The sequence below is a fragment of the Furipterus horrens genome, unplaced genomic scaffold, assembly GCF_987537825.1.
Source record: "Furipterus horrens unplaced genomic scaffold, mFurHor1.1.pri manual_scaffold_4, whole genome shotgun sequence".
In the NCBI taxonomy this organism is placed as follows: Eukaryota; Metazoa; Chordata; class Mammalia; order Chiroptera; family Furipteridae; genus Furipterus; species Furipterus horrens.
Window position 1 is genome coordinate 52,849,568 of NW_028327174.1, and position 15,908 is coordinate 52,865,475.

The 15,908-nt window shown below is 47.4% G+C and overlaps 1 protein-coding gene across 1 annotated transcript; it reads right to left on the minus strand.

The window, feature by feature from the left end:
* Positions 1–4,536: 4,536 nt before the first annotated feature.
* On the minus strand, positions 4,537–10,063 carry LOC150011815 (keratin, type II cytoskeletal 3-like). Its single transcript, XM_090273223.1, is given in 10 exon segments — positions 4,537–4,775; positions 5,192–5,193; positions 5,228–5,260; positions 5,599–5,819; positions 6,143–6,268; positions 6,701–6,865; positions 7,155–7,250; positions 7,600–7,660; positions 8,214–8,434; positions 9,503–10,063. Coding segments are annotated over 10 exon segments (1,725 nt in total).
* Between the last annotated feature and the right edge of the window lie 5,845 nt (positions 10,064–15,908).

Sequence of the window (15,908 nt, forward strand, 5' to 3'; positions counted from 1 at the left end):
GCCACAATGATCACCTGGCTTGCTTCCTACGTCTTTACCAAGAATAAAATGACACTTCCATTTTAAAACAAACAAACTTCTAAACATGTATATGTCCCTCAAATTCATAATGGTTTCTGTTCAGCTCAGTTATAACCAATATCCCAGCCCTTCCCTAAGGGGAGAAGTGAATGAAACGACCTCTTGGTTGGGTGCAGGGTTTCTCAACGAAAGCTCTAATGACTTTTGAGACCGGGGGATTCTTTGTAGTGGGATCTGTTCAGTGCATTGTCGAATTGTCAGTAGTTCTCCTTCAGTTGTGACAGCCTAAAATGCCATCAGACGTTGCCATATGTTTGCTAGGGGGAGAGGGGTTGCCCCCACTGAGAATCACTGCTTCATTGCCATCTAGAACTATCCTTCCCTGCCTCATCATCTCCAGGAGCTGATAAAGCTGTCATCATTTGGTGATGTGGCCATGGATTCCAAGTGTATCTGATTACTCCCGCTCTATCTCCATCAGTGGTTAGGAGAACCAACTCGCCTTTAGCCTTCAGCCTAAGTGGAAGTGTTGGTAGTAATTATCTTGATTTTAGGCACAAAAGAGATGTACATTAAGCAGTTGCCTGCCAGAGGGGCTTATGCAGGAGATAGATAAAATATGTGAAGAAGAGTTTTTCTCAGTCACCCCAAGATTGTTGCAAGGTGTCCACGTTTCTAGTCTTGGCTGCAGAGAGAGAATGTACCTGGGCTAAAGTGCTGAGAAGGCAGAGAGAAGGGGCAGCCCAAATCCCAAAAGATAAGTTTTCTGACCATTGGCTGACAAAAACCCTACCCTGCCATAAGCAAAACACAGAGAAGTGTCATACAGAGATTTACCTACAAATTACCCAAAACTTTATACACAAACCTTGATCAACAGTCATGTCTGGATTATCCACAGGCAGATTCTTATGAGAAACAATTCCCTGAATTCCTTAACTGAGCCTTTTGTGACTGTGTCACTACACTGTTGATACTTGCTCTGGCCTGTAATGTAGCCTATATCCCAGAAGGAAATAACCTGAAATTTTAACACACATCTGGGTCTCCTTAGCATCAAAGGATTGGTGAGCCAGTGTGTCAACAAGTTCATAGAACAGGAAGGTGCTGTTTTCAGTGTTCTTTCCAGTGGGGGAGGGGAGTTCAAGAGGGGAATAGACAGAGAAGAATGAATGGGGGTGGGAGTGGAGGAACAGAAGTTACATCATCTGTGTCATAACAGAAAGATGTACCAATCCTCACTCAAGGAAGAGAGATGTGGAACAAAGCAGAGAGAGCAAAAGAAATACTTGACCATTGACCAATGGCACCAAATCGCAGTTCAGGGCCCAGGCATCCCAGTCAGCATTATCCAACAGCCTCTGTGAATTTGCCCTGTGAGCAGAAACAAAACATGTCTTAAATAATAGGGCAAGAATGGACAACACAGTGCCAACTTGCTCCCTACTCAAAAAATGAAGTCTAGTCAAGTACAAGAAAGCAAACCCAAGCCCAGCTACTCGAGATCACTTGAAAAGTCAACATGCAAAGAAATGCTGAGTTGAGAGGAGGAGACAGAGCACTCATAATCAGGGAAAGTTCCCCAAGATGTTTCAGCCTGAATTAGAAATGGTCAGGGTTGGGCTGAGAATATCCAGTCAAGCATGGAATTAACTCCTTCAGTCTCAGGTTCTGGCTCCAAGCTCACTTGCCTGGCCATTTGTCTGGCATGGTAAGAACCCCTAGAAATAGCCCTCTCCATGGTACCATTCCTCCTGAGCCAGGCTAACCCTGGCTACTGTCTCCTTTAAGAAGCTGCCTGGATTCCCCCCTGTCATTAGAGGCTACTTAGGTAGTGGGGGGAGGGATGAACAGGGGCCAGCAGGCACTGGTTAGAGCTCAGGAAGGAGCAGCAAAGGCAAGAGGTCTGAATGTGTGCCTTGAGACCAGTGGGCAGTGTTCCAAGGAAGATGAGGTCTTTTCTGAGTTTCCCTTGGAACCCATTTAGAAAGCCTTGACCTCTTAGGTGCAGGCATTCTGGAAAACCTATACCAGGCTCTGCTACCTGGATGACTGTCCCCCTCTCCCTTATTATTAATGCTGGGCTTCCATGGAGCTCAGCCTGGACACTCTTCTCTTTCCCTTTCTGGGAGAACTCATCAGTTTCACGGCTTTAGGAACCACCCTAACTATCCTTACACTAATGATGTCCAAATGTACCAGCATCCTTTATGAATCCACATTCACATCTCCAACTGTAGTCTGGATATCCCCACTTGGCTGTCTCTTGAGGAGCTCAAACTTGCCTACAGCAAGGTCCTGAGTTCCTCCTCAGACCCAACTCACCTGCCCTCACCTCAGTAGATGGCATTGCCAGCCACCCACTTGCTCACTCTGGGAAATTGGGCATCCTGATTAAATGTTCCCTCTCCTATAGCCCCACCCCCAACATCCCATCCATTTCTCAATTCAGCCCCTGGTTTTTTCCTTCATACATTTAATCACAACTTGAAGTTCTTTGTGTGTGTGTTGTGTGTGTGTGTGTGTGTGTGTGTGTGTTGTTGTTGTGGTTATGGTTGTGGTTGTAGTTGTGGTTGTTCTCTCTCACTAAAATGAGAGCAGCAGGAAACAATCTTGTTTTTGCTTCCCAATGCCTCCCCAACATTTAGCCCAGTACCAGAGAGTAAACACTGAAGGAACGTTGGTTGGAGGATGTGACTCATTAATAATGACTTTATCCAGGGTGACACAGCTGTAACTGGCCTGGCACATTCCCACAGGACCAGTCCCTCTGAGCTGGGGCAGGCACTAAGTCTCTCCATCTATCTCTCCTTGTCCACAGAGGGATACCAGTCAGAAAGGGCATCTTTCTGCCCCCAAATGAGGCAACCACTACTAAATTCCATCTCCTTCAAAGAGCCTTCCCAGAGATCAGAGTGAAACTGGCACTGACTGAACTGCTCTGCCAAGCGTGGACAACGGGACTTCCACATGAATTTCTTCTGGCCCCAGTTGCTGGTTTTCTTTATTTATTTAACTGTCATTCCCCTTCTCCAAAGTAAATTCAGGCTTGGTGTAAGATGGAGGTATCACTTCCCTGGTCGGGCCTGGCCAGGCTAAGCATGTCTCTGCCATCACCTGTGTGTTCTGTGGGTCCCCAGGCAACTAGCCATGCCAGGAGGGTAGCAACACAGCCTCAGAAACAGTGTGGGAAAGTGGAAGGAACTCTGGGCTTAGATGCTTGGGTGCACCCCGGCCTCATACCCTCAGATGCTCTAAGACCCTAAGTAAGCCATTCACTCACTCCACCTTTTGGAGCCTCAGTCTTCTTGTTTGCAAATGAAATTCTTGGCTCCCTTGTGCCTGAGTCCCTTCCAGCCATGACCTTGCAGACAGCATTCCCATGTCTAACTAGCACTGTATCAGGGGCTCCCTGGTGCAGGGCAGATGCCAAGATCTGTGGCTGGCACACACACCTGGGGCCCAGAGTACATGCAGACAGAACTCGGGTGCAGGACGTTTGCTGAGGTGGTTAATAGTTGTTTATCAGGAAGTGGGGGGTAGGGCTCTTTGGAATATGCTGGGTTAAAAGTAGCTAACAGGCATTCTTTGCTACAAGACTCCTCAGAACCTCTAATATGGACTCCAAAAAGGGAAGATTTAATGGATAGGAAAATCTTTCATGCAGCGCTCCCCAACAGACTGGGGTTCCACAGGCCAGACTTTGAGGTAGGTGATTCTCAGGAAACCCCTGCAGTCCTGGGGTTCTAGCAGCTCATGCTTTTCAGATGCACTTTGATGAGGGAAAACTTTCAGGATATCAGCTGGAGTGGGGACGGCATCAAGGAAAGAATTCCTCTGTCCCCAAGTCCCTCAGTAACCTAAGGTCCTCTTAGATTCCCCCCAATGAAAGCAAGGAAGAGATGGATGTGTGCATGGTTCTGCCTTCCCCCTAGAACTGTGAGGCCACACAGCCTCCTGGAGTGTACCCCTGCCAGATCTTGCCCATTTAGATCCCATGCAATGGATAGGAGGGACTGACTGCCTTGGTTTAGAGGAACCATACTCCAGCTGTTCTGAGCGCACGCAGCCCACCCTGGGAGAGGATGAGAGAAGTCAGTCCAGTAAAAAGGCATCCAAAGAGGACTCAGGGGCCTGATGTGAAACACAATGCACTTTACTGGTGAGAGAACGAATGGGTAGAGGGGCCTGTGCATCATACACTTCAGAACTGTGGTGGCCATTCCACCCAGGAGGGGAACACAAAGGTGACAGAAGGTGGTGGCTGTGGCCACCCCTGGGCAATCACAAGCACAGGCTGGGGCCAGAGAGAGCCTGAGAGTCTCGTGGCTATGCTTGACCAGGGATCTTGATGGAGGAGCAAGAGGCTTGGGGTCTTCTAGCCCCAAAGAGCAGCCCGACGTGGGGCAAGGCAGGGTGTGGAGCGGCACTGGGAGTGTTGCTGATGTCTGTCAGAGGGGAGGAGCAGATGGGGACTGGAGGCGCTGGGGTGGCAATGGTGTCCTTCCACGTTATTTATTTGGAGCAGCGCTGGGAGGACTGGGAGAACTTGATGCTGCCGCCACAGTTGCTGCCTGAGCTGAAGCCTCCGCTACTGGCCCCACAGCCAGCCCTGGAGTCAGAGCTCAAGCTGCTGCCTCCTTGGAAGCTGCTGCCTCCGCCAAATCCACCGCCTGCTTCCCCGGTCACACCGAAGCCACGACCTCTGTAACCACCTGCCGAGGCTGAGGTCATGTTGCTGCTGCTAACCATGGCTACAGGGAAGAGGACAGTACAGGGATCAGGGATCAGCACCCAGTACCCAGGACACTGTATTATTCAATATAATTAATGATCCACTAGACCCAGGATGACTGAGAGGCCATCATCAGGGCAGCTTGGCACCCAGTGATCATCGTGACACATTTTAATGTCAGAAGGTAATCAGCCCCATAATGTTTAGACAACATGAATTGCCCAGTGGTTCTTCTACATATGGTCAACTCTTGATGAAACCCTTAGAGCTTAATCAGAATTTATCCTCCCATTAACAGGCTCCTTATTGAATATTCCCTATTAATAGTGTCCTAAACCCAGAAAAATAACAAAATCCTATCTGCTGCCCCTTCTACCACCTTCAACTTTTATAGAAATATTTTTTAAATCAGTTGTTAATGCCCTGTATTACTACAGCTATTTTAGAATCAGTTCTCATTGTCATGGTTACATGCTGACCACATTCTGGCACACTCCAGACATCCTGTATGAGAAAGCTCCATCACAAAGAAAATTTCCAAAAAGTCCATAAACGAAGGTCATGAATAACAACCAGAACTGAATTCCGAAGGCTGGCAGATCAGTCTCCCTTTTTTTACCTTTCTATGGGCTACAACAAACAGACCCCGTACACACTGGTTATACACATGCTTTGACTAATTATGGAGAGAATGGGCTAATAAGACAAGTGCTTCTCTGAAAGGCCTGTGGAAGGTGGGGGGCCCTCTCTCTACACAGCAGGTCTCCATTCCCATATACTTGGTCACTTATCTAGCCCTCAGCATGCGACTTGGAGACCAGGAGTTGAAATTGGAGACCCACCTACACTCCTCACCCTCCAGCAGCTCATGGTAGGTGACAATCTCCACATCCAGGGCCAGCTTGACATTCATCAGCACCTGGTAGTCCTTCAGGAGCCGGGCCAGACCATCCCTGGCCTTCTGTAGGGCAGCCTGTGGGTCTTGGAGTTTGGCATTGGCATCCTTGAGGGCCATCACCCCACACTGCTCAGCTTCTGCGATCGCTGCCTGAAGGCTGGCATTCTGGGGGAGAAAGAGGAAGGAGAAGGGATGAGCCCAGTAGGAGGGTCTCAGGCTCTCTGAATTTTAGAAAACATTAACCTAGAACAAGCTTCAGAAAGTCAGGCAGCATCATCTCTTCCCTAGCACTTCGCTCTCATCTTCATCCATGGTGATATCTCTTTTTTTGGATTACCAGCCATCTAGACTGGCTTGGTTTTTGAACTCCCTGGAAGCCAGTGCTGCCTAAGATGACCCCAGAAGTCCATTTCAGACTGTGAATCCTGAGACCCTAGCCCTCACCCCTCACCTGTCAGCCCAGGCACCAGCATTCATTACCATCCCACCTGCTTCTTGATACTCTCAGTCTTGACCCGCAACCTCTGGACCATCCTGTTGAGCTCCATGATCTCGCTCTTGGTGCTCTTCAGGTCATCCCCATGTCTGCCAGCCATGGTCTGCAGCTCTCCCAACTGGAGAACAGAAAGGAAGAAGAGATGTGCATGCAGCTTTGCCTGACTTGTTTCTCTATCCCTAACTACACCCACCCAACCCTGAGGTGCTTAGTGAGCATTTGTTACAATAATATTGAGTTATGTTTCAATAGGGAAGCCTCTGAGACAGCAGGGAAAAGAACATCTGGGTTCTTATGGTTGAAGATTCCTCCACCCTGCAGTCCCTGAGCAAGCTAGAGTCAGTCCCGTGTGTCATGGGAGGGGACAGTGGAACCACCTCCCTCCAGGGACAGGGCTTCCTACAACTGAAAAACCAACCATTAGAAGGATGTCTTCAGAGAGCAGAACCAAGAGGGGTCTATCCCTCTAGGGACTCATCACTATCAGCACCACAGGCCTCCGACTCCCTGAGATCCTTAGGGGATCCTCTTAGAGGCACCTAGTTCCCACCTTGGTCTGGTACAGGGCCTCAGCCTCAGCCTTGCTCCTCTGAGCCATGTCCTCATACTGAGCCTTGACCTCAGCGATGATGCTGTCCAGGTATAGGCAGCAGTTGTTGTCCATGGACAGGATCACGGATGTGTCACTGATGTGGCTCTGCATCTGAGACAGCTCCTGCCAACACAGAGGGATATGTTCACTCTTGGGACCTCTACAACAAGCACACAGAGGCCCAAAGAGATGCTTGATCAGTAGCCCCATTCACTGGCTCAGCAATAAGTGTGCATCAGCCCCATCATGTTCCTCAGCCCCTCAGAGAACCCCATGCCTGCAGCTCATCCTGTGAAACCCCAGCAAGAGGCCTTATCTCTCTAGGTTCAGTCTTTCCAGGTCCTAATGCTAGATTCCCCAGCTTCAAATCAGAAAACATCTCACCCTCCCTCTCAATAGGAAACATCTTCACCATATCATAGAACGTCGTCAGGAAGTTGATCTCATCCATTAAGGCGTCCACCTTGGCCTGAAGTTCCACCTTATTCATGTAGGCAGCATCCACATCCTGAGAAAGAAAGAAGCATAAAGGCTTTATTCTCCCAAGGACCAAACAACATACCATGACTGCAGCAAAAAAGAGTCAGGAGGACCGGGGCTGGTGACTGATCAGTCCTTGTCCCAGGCTGGTTTCCTCATGAAGAAGTAATTCACATTTCATTGGGGTGGTTTGAGTTCAACCTCACTCAAAAACTAAAAACGAATGGACTTATTGAGGGATCTTTCCAGGCTAAGCTGCACCTGACTTCTGTTTTTGCTCCAGCTGCCTGAACTTGGCAGTGGAGCAAGGAGATTCCCTCCAACCCAGCCAGAAATGTGTGCCAGAAAGCCTCAGGAACCTCACACACAGCCCTTACCTTCTTCAGGGTCACAAATTCATTCTCAGCAGCTGTACGCCTATTGATTTCATCCTCGTATCTGTAAGAGTTAAAAAGAAATAGCTGAGGTTGGGTTTGAGGAAGTCATAAATACCACTATGCTCTGAAACTCTAAAAGTTCATCTCTTCCAGCCCTCTGTCCCTCTCCCAACCCACTTAGATGAACACATCCTTTTTACTATCTCCCTATTAGGAGGGCCAATAATTCCACTTTGTCCAGGCGGACTGTCTCAGTTTTAACACTAAACATCCCTTGTCCTGAGCAAACCAGGATAGTTGATCAACACAGCATGAGTTGTCCCAGCGTCCTTCAGATCCTAGAACCAGAATCTTCCCCAACTTGGCTTTGAAGGAACTGCTTCCTCAACTCTACACTCATCCTGCTTGCCACTGTTTTATTTATAAAGGACTATCCTTGAAAAAGGAAGGTGAGGGGAGATCTAATGAACCAGGTTATCTCCTCTATGAAGATAAGGAGAGTAAAATAGGCTAAATGACACCACAGCCCAGCAGGCAGGAGGACTACACTAAGGGCTGGGACTCTGAGACAGGGTGGCCCATGGCATCTGCCCACTCCTGCCTCTGTCACTCACTTCTTCTTGAAGTCCTCCACCGGGTCCTGCATGTTCCTCAGCTCTGAGTCCAGGTGGCCTCTCTCTCCCAGGATGTTGTCCAGGTAGCTTCACTGGGAGTTGACACAGTTCTCAAAAAAGAGCTCAAGGTTGTTGGTGCCTGAGAAGGAATTGGTGCCCTGCTGTTGGAGCAGGTTCCACTTGGTCTCCAGGACCTTGTTCTGTTGCTCCAAGAACCGCACCTGCAGTGCATGAAGGAAGACAACATCAGGCAACACTTGCAGCAGGGGATCAGAGGAGAGGGGCTTTGGCTCTGGTAGGACAGGTGTCTGTCTCCCAATACCCCAGCAAAAAGGCCTAGAAAGGATGTGAAGATAGGCTTTCACTGTAGCTGGTGAAGATATGGTCAGACAGTCCCATCTGTCAGGCTACTAAGGGGGTAGCATGGTTTGGGAAGATGCAAAAGGGGGAGAGATGGCCAGGGAAACTGAAAGGAGCCTCTGCCTGGACACAGAAGTAAAGATGACCCCTCAGTGTTCCCGAGGATTTAATGACTCTATTATAACTTCCAAAAACACAGTACACTCTTCAAAAGTGTACTTAAACCTTAAACTGTGCAGTGTTGTTGCCATCTAAGGCTCCACTGACACTCCAGTCCTTCAAAGACTGTGAGTCCCTGGGAACTGACACTGATTGAAAGGCCATAATCATCACAACAGGAGAGAGAGAGCCAGTGTGAACTATCCTAGTCTGGAAGTCACCGACCACCCCTCTCTTTCTGACAAGGTTGGTTAGGGGCGCAGATGAGGTTGCACTTCTCTGCAGCCCTTGGGGCCAAGGTTCCATGTAAGCCCCTTTTAATCCCTTCTCTCGAGCATCCCCCTCCTTTGCCTGGTACAAAGGCATGTAGGGAACAGGCCCCCTGGAAAGCCCCAATGGGCAGCTTATGTTTGAAAAGCCCCCCAGTTCTGTGTGAGACCCTTCCCTGCCAGTGGTCCTGGCACTTGCCATGCACTGCCGGCTCTGCCAATCCAGGTCTAGCTATGACAACAGGCAGGAGACTTGAGCAAAAAGTCAGACAAGCAGGACTTGGGCATGTCTGGGTCCAAATAGAGGACCACTGCCTTTCCCACTCACATGATCATGTGGATAAGCTTATTAACCCTGAACATCTTCACAGACCCTAGAATGCTGCCTAACCCCCGCCCACTCCAGCCTGGCCCATCCAGAATTGATCCTAAACACTATGTCTAAATGTCAAACTCGAAGTTCCCAGCCTAGAAATGGGGTCCCAGTCAGCACTCCATCACCTTGTCAATAAAGAAGGCAAACTTGTTATTGAGTGTCTTGATCTGCTCTCGCTCCTGGGCCTTGATTTGTCCAATCTGGGGATCGATCTCCACATTGAGGGGCTGCAGATGACTCTGGTTGACAGTCACTTCCTGGATTCCCCCAGGGAAGCCACCAGGGCCAAATCCACTGGGCTCACCAAAGCCACCAGCTCCTCCAAAGCCACCAGCTCCACCAAAACCACCAGCTCCACCAAAGCCACCAGCCCCTCCAAAGCAACCACCAAAGCCACCTCCATAGCCACCCCCAAAGCCACTGCCACAGCTGCAACACCCTCCCCCAAAGCCACCAGTGCAGGAACCACCAGCCACGCTGATGGAGATGCTCTTGTTGCCACCCAGGTTGTACAGGCTGCGACTGCCAAAGCCACCTGCCCTGCTCCAGAGTCCACAGGCTCCTTCGCCAGTTCCCCCAGAGCGAGCCACACCACTCATCCTGCTGCTGCCGGAGACCACGGCAGAGTGACCAGAGAAGCCCTGGCTCCCACCACTGAAGGATTTCTTGCAGACTTGTCTGTTCATGGTGAGAGAGCTTGGTGAAGGAAGAGTGCAAGAGTGAAGCAGGGAAACCTAGAGTCAGAGGAAGAGGAAAGGAAACTGATGACCTCTGCAGACTAAATCCCTTTATAAATATCTAGGAGGTTTCTGGGCTCATGGGTTGGGTTTGCCTCCAGGGCAATAAATTTGTTCCAGGCTGCTAAACACTCCTTGAAAATAATCTGAAATGGTGAAAGTGCTAAGGTGGCAGGCTTACCCAGCACGGACGGGGTGGTGCCTGGCGTTGCCTATGCTTGTGCCCGGCCACCTCCTAGCTTTGTCTGACAGGACGCAGAAGTCACGCTCAGCCGCGTCAGGTGCCTTTGGCCCTACCAGCGCTGGGCTCAGCTCTGGAAAGGATGATGTGGAAGGGAGGTTGGGGAGGTTCTGCTTCTCTGCGTGGTAGATATTGAAGTCCAGCCAAGGACTCAAGGAAAATATCTCAGTAGAATGGGTAATACATTTCACTCCACCATCAGCACATGGTCTTTGAAAGCCCACTGTGTGCCCAGCTCTGTGTTGGCTTTGGGGATGAAGTGGTGACCTCTCTTCCTCCCTTCCTGGAAACAAAGCCCAAAACCATCACAAATCTGCCTTCTGGTTCTGCCTCTATTCCCAGCTACAGTTCAGGAGGCAGTGGCATTTGAGTTTATCATTGCCTTTTAAGAAAAGAGGCAGGTGATACCTATGTGCTTTGATGAGACATTAGCAAAATACAACAAACAAAATGTTTATGTGTTTGTTGTTCATTTGTTTTGAAAACTTCCCAGAGAAACTGTATGGTATTCCACATCTTAGGATATCTCTAAGGCCTCCATTCTTGCTCCCCCCATTTTTAGCACTTCTGTGGTTTCAGTACAAGTCCCAGGGAACTGGAAATTCAAACATCAATCCTACCACCACTTCAACAAATTTTACAGATGGCCTAACTCGCACCAGGAACTGGAGACTCAGTCGTGAATAAGATACACGAGGTCCCTGTGGGACCGACCATTCTCTGATGGAAGGACCATGCTCCTGGAAGGTCTGTGGCCTCACTCTCCAGACCCGCCCTCCAGCCTCAGGAGGCCAGACCTGGCAGAGCTGGCAGCACTACCGTAGGTTTCTGACTTTAAAAGCCTGAGAATCTGCCAGCCTGGTGTTTCTCTGAGGCTTAGAGGCTGGGCTTGGCTTGTACAAGAGGAAAGCCTTCCTATAAAGCTCTGGCACCTGCCATCAGCAGCCTCTTATCTCTCCAGGACAGGTCTTTTTTCATTCTGTCTGCTGCACTTTAGACCCTGCCAAGGGTGTGGCCTGTGTGGCCTTAATAGGAGCCTCCTCAGGATGGGCAGAAAGGAGGAAAGAACAGGGGATTCTGCAACGCTCACCAGGAAGGGCTGGAGATGGCCCAAGTGCAGAGGAAGTAAAGTGTTCTTCCATGTTCTGGTTCTCCCACCTTGTCCTTCTCTCCCCAGATTTGTTACCCCCAGGCTATATGACATGCTAGCCTCTTCCCAGAATAAAGCCATAAACTTTCCTGGGGCTTATGGTCTTGTTAATATACTGGATCCCTTTGTTCTTAGCACCGTGCTTTGCCAATAATAGATGCTCATAAGGGTTGGTTGAATGAATCAATCAATTAATTGATGAACTAGTGAATGAATTGCACCTTTATTGGACTACAACCAAATAAAACTGGTCAAAAGCTAGTTCAAATCCCATTATATCTGATAGCCCAAGCTAATTGAGATCATCCTAAAATAAGTAATCCCGACCTCTCAAATTTGGTGTTCAGATTTAAGAAAATGAGTGTCACCTCCTCCCCAGTGGGAGAAATGTGGTAGAATTACAGTATCAAGAATCATTCAATCACAGAACCAACTTGAAGTTCACTGGGTACCTGAGGTCACATAATCTGTCCCCTGCTCAGTACTGGGGTTCCCTCTCTAGCATGTCTGACTTACAGCTCTGATCTTCCACAACTGCTGCCCAAGGCTTAATGGCATGTGAAATTAGCCCAGGGCCCAGAGGGTGGCCACACACAGACAGCCTCCTCATCTTTGGTCCCTCAGAGGAACCAGAGTTTAAAGAATGAACAAAACCCAGAGCTGGCCCAGCCCCTCCCCATGACTAACCATGACCAAAGCTGTTTAAATTTTCTGTCCCATCAGCATCATTAACCATTGAAGATGATCCACCTTCTCTGTCCTCTGGATCCCACAGGAATATAGGCTGGATGAATGAAATCTCTGTCAAGTGTTTGAATAAACATATCACAAAAATTAAGCTATATTTTTCTCTTAATATTTAAGAGTATGTACTTTTGAGCAGAACAGATCCTGTTTTTTACATTAATTTGCTTTTTAATTGAGGTATAATTGACATACATTATATTAGTTTGGGGTGTACATAGACCCAGTTTTTAAATCTCAACTTTGTCACTACATGTCCTCAGTTTTCCTCATCTATCAAATTAAGTTATTCATGGTACCTCTCTCATAGAGTCATTGTCATGCCTGGATAATATCTAGCACACTGTAAGTGTTCAATCAGTGTTCACTGTCATTTTAACTGTTTTTGTTTGCAAGTTACACAGGGAGTTTCAACTTTCATACCTGTCAAAAGAATCCATCCAATAAAATGATTATTTCATTTGCAAATTATACAGGGATGCCCACAAAGAATGTGAGCGCAGCTTGGGGTTAGGTAGCTAGAAATCATATTGACTCCACAACTTGGGGTGAAGGGAGGGAGCAGGCCTCAGCTTGCAGCCCAACAAAGAGACATCGGTGAACAAAATGGGGAGTATTTACTGAGCAGAGACTCTCTCAGTCACCACGTGATAGAAAGAATGTTTTACAAAGAGCTCGCAATCTAGACAAACCGAACAACATAAGACTGTGTGAAACTAAGTGCTATGCTGCAGGGGCTGTGAGAGCATGGAGGATCAAAAAAGCAATGAAAAAGTGGAATCATATCGAAAGGCTTCACGAAGAGATGTGAGCTCAAACTTTTAAGGAGGGCAGGTTTGGATAGACAGGAGAAAAGGCATTCAGCCCAGGGGGTCACAAGCCAAGGCTCAGCAGTGAAAACAAGCATAGTTGGATTTAGGAAGTGAAGACTGTAGGAGACTTTTATCACCTGTGGTTACACAACATCTTTTTTTTAATATATATATATTATTGATTATGCTATTACAGTTGTCCCAATTTTCCCCCTTAGCCCCCCTCCACCCAGGACCCCCCTTCCCTCCAGCAATCCTCCCTTAGTTCATGTCCATGGGTCATGCATATAAGTTCTTTGGCTTCTCCATTTCCTATACTGTTCTTAATATCCCCCTGCCTATTCTGTACATACCAATTTGTATTTCTTAATTCCTGCACCCTTTCCCCTATTCTACCCCTTTTCCCTCCCAGCTGATAACACTCCATATGATCTCCATATCTATGGTTCTGTTCCTGTTCTGCTTGTTTGCTTAGTTTTTTGTTTTGTTTTGGTTTGGTTTTGGGTTTGTTTGTTTTTTAGATTCAGTTGTTGACAGTTGTGAATCTGTTGCCATTTTTAGGTTCATACTTTGGATCTTCTTTTTCTTAACGAAGTCCCTTTAACATTTCATGTAATAATGAATGACTTGATGCTGATGAACTCCTTTAGCTTTACCTTGTCCGGGAAGCACTTTAGCTGCCCTTCCATTCTAAATGACAGCTTTGCTGGATAGAGTAATCTAGGTTGTAGGTCCTTCCTTTTCATCACTTTGATTACTTCTTATTAGTCCCTTCTTGCCTACAAAGTTGCTTTTGAGAAGTCAGCTGGCAGTCTTATGGGAACTCCTTTTTCAGGTAACTCTCTGCTTTTCTCTTGCTGCTTTTAAGACTCTTTCTTTATCTTTAACCTTTGACTTTTAATTATGGTGTATCTTGGTGTGGTCCTCTTTGTGTCCATCCTTTTTTGGACTCGGTGCTTCCTGGACTTGTATGTCTATTTCCTTCACCAAATTGAAACTGGAAAAGCTGGTGTCTGTGCTGCCTGTCATCTACCAGACCCAATAAGCAGAGACAGGGATTGAATCTTTATGGGCGCTTTATTCAGATGGATGGCGATCTGAGAAGACAGCAGCTTTTTACCCTAACAGACTATCTTAAATTTCATTGTAAACGGGCCCTTTTTATAAGAAGAAAAGTGTAGGTAAGGGGTTTGGAATTCAGGGAAAAGGTTAATTGGATAAAAGCTGCAGCATTCTTTCATCTGTGTCCTGGGTGTTGGTCCTTGTGCCCTGAGCGGTGGTCTTTGTGTCCTGGGCAGTGGTCATCTCACCCTGGAGCACGATGGCTCAGATACCTTGCAGTCCTCCTGAGGCATGAAGGTGGAACTGCTTATGGTCTCCTGGAGTCAAGGTGGGTCATACCTCTAGTTCCTGAAACAATAGCTTTTTACATACACTGACTACTAAGCTTATTAGCTATTACCTGAAACTAAAATTTTCCAACATTTGAGTCCCCCATCAATATTAGGGAAGTTTTCTTTTATTACTTTTTCAAATAAGTTTTCAGTTTCTTGCTCTTCCTCTTCTGCTTCTGGCACCCCTATGATTCAAATGTTGTTACTTTCGAAGTTGTCCCAGAGGCTCTTTAGCCTATCCTTGCTTTTTTGGATTTTTTTTCTTCCTGCTGTTCTGATTGAATCTTTTCTTCTTCCTTATGTCCCAAATCATTGATTTGATTCTCAGCTTCATCCACTCCACTGTTGATTCCCTGTAAATTTTTCTTTATTTCACTTAGTGTAATCTTCATTTTTGCCTGGGTCTTCTTTATGTTCTTGAAGTACCCAATAGTTCCTTGAGCATCCTAATAACCAGTGCTTTGAACTCTACATCTGATAGGTTGCTTATCTTCATTTTGTTTAGTTCTTTTTCTGGATTTTGTTCTGTTCTTTTATTTGGGCCATATTTCTTTGTCTCCTCATTTTGGGAGCCTCCCTGCGTTTGTTTCTGTGTATTAGGCAGAACTGCTTTGACTTCCTGTCTTAATAGCATGGCCTATTGTAGAAAAGCACACCAGTAAGTTGGATGGGGCAGAGCCTTAGGTAATAGCCAGAGCAGGGCAACCCACGTGAACCAAGTTCTGGGGCACTGTGTGAGGGAGGGCTCAGAAAGGGGACACTGCTGCTGCCTGGCCTATGAAGTTTTGTCTGGGAAGAAGCTGTCCCCTGACACTTGCCCTGATGCCAGACACTTCAGTTTCTAACCTGTGTGCCACTGGTGCCCTTCCGGTTGCTGCCCAGGTTCTGGAACCCAGAGGGAGTGAGTCTGTTTAAGGTCTAAATCCATTGCAGGCCCTTTAAGAGGAGACACCTGAGAATCCTCCATTTTATTCCATCATCCCAGCTCCCACTGGTTTTCATAGCCACCAGTTATGGGGACTTATCTTCCTGGCACTGGAACCATGGGCTGGGTTCCCTGGACTGGTGTGGGGCTGGGATCCCTTGCTCATGAGGTGTCCCTCCTGATTTTTATTCACCACATGTGTGTGTGGGACCACCTGTTTTGTGTCTGCCCATCTCCACCCCTCCTGCCAATCCGGATGAGTGTGATTTTTTTAGTTCCTTGGTTGTCAGACTTCCATACAGCTCAATTTTCTGATGATTCTGGGTGCTAGTTGTTTTGTAGTTTAGTTTTAATTTTTGCTGTGGTTGTGCGAGGGTGTGAGCCATGTTTACCTACATCTCCACCTTAACTAGAAATCTCTACACAACATCTTTGAACACCCTTCCTATGGTTTGGTCATTTCCCACATTGTGATCCCCACCTTTTTGGGGTAAAATATAGAAAACACATTCCAGATTTAATACAAAA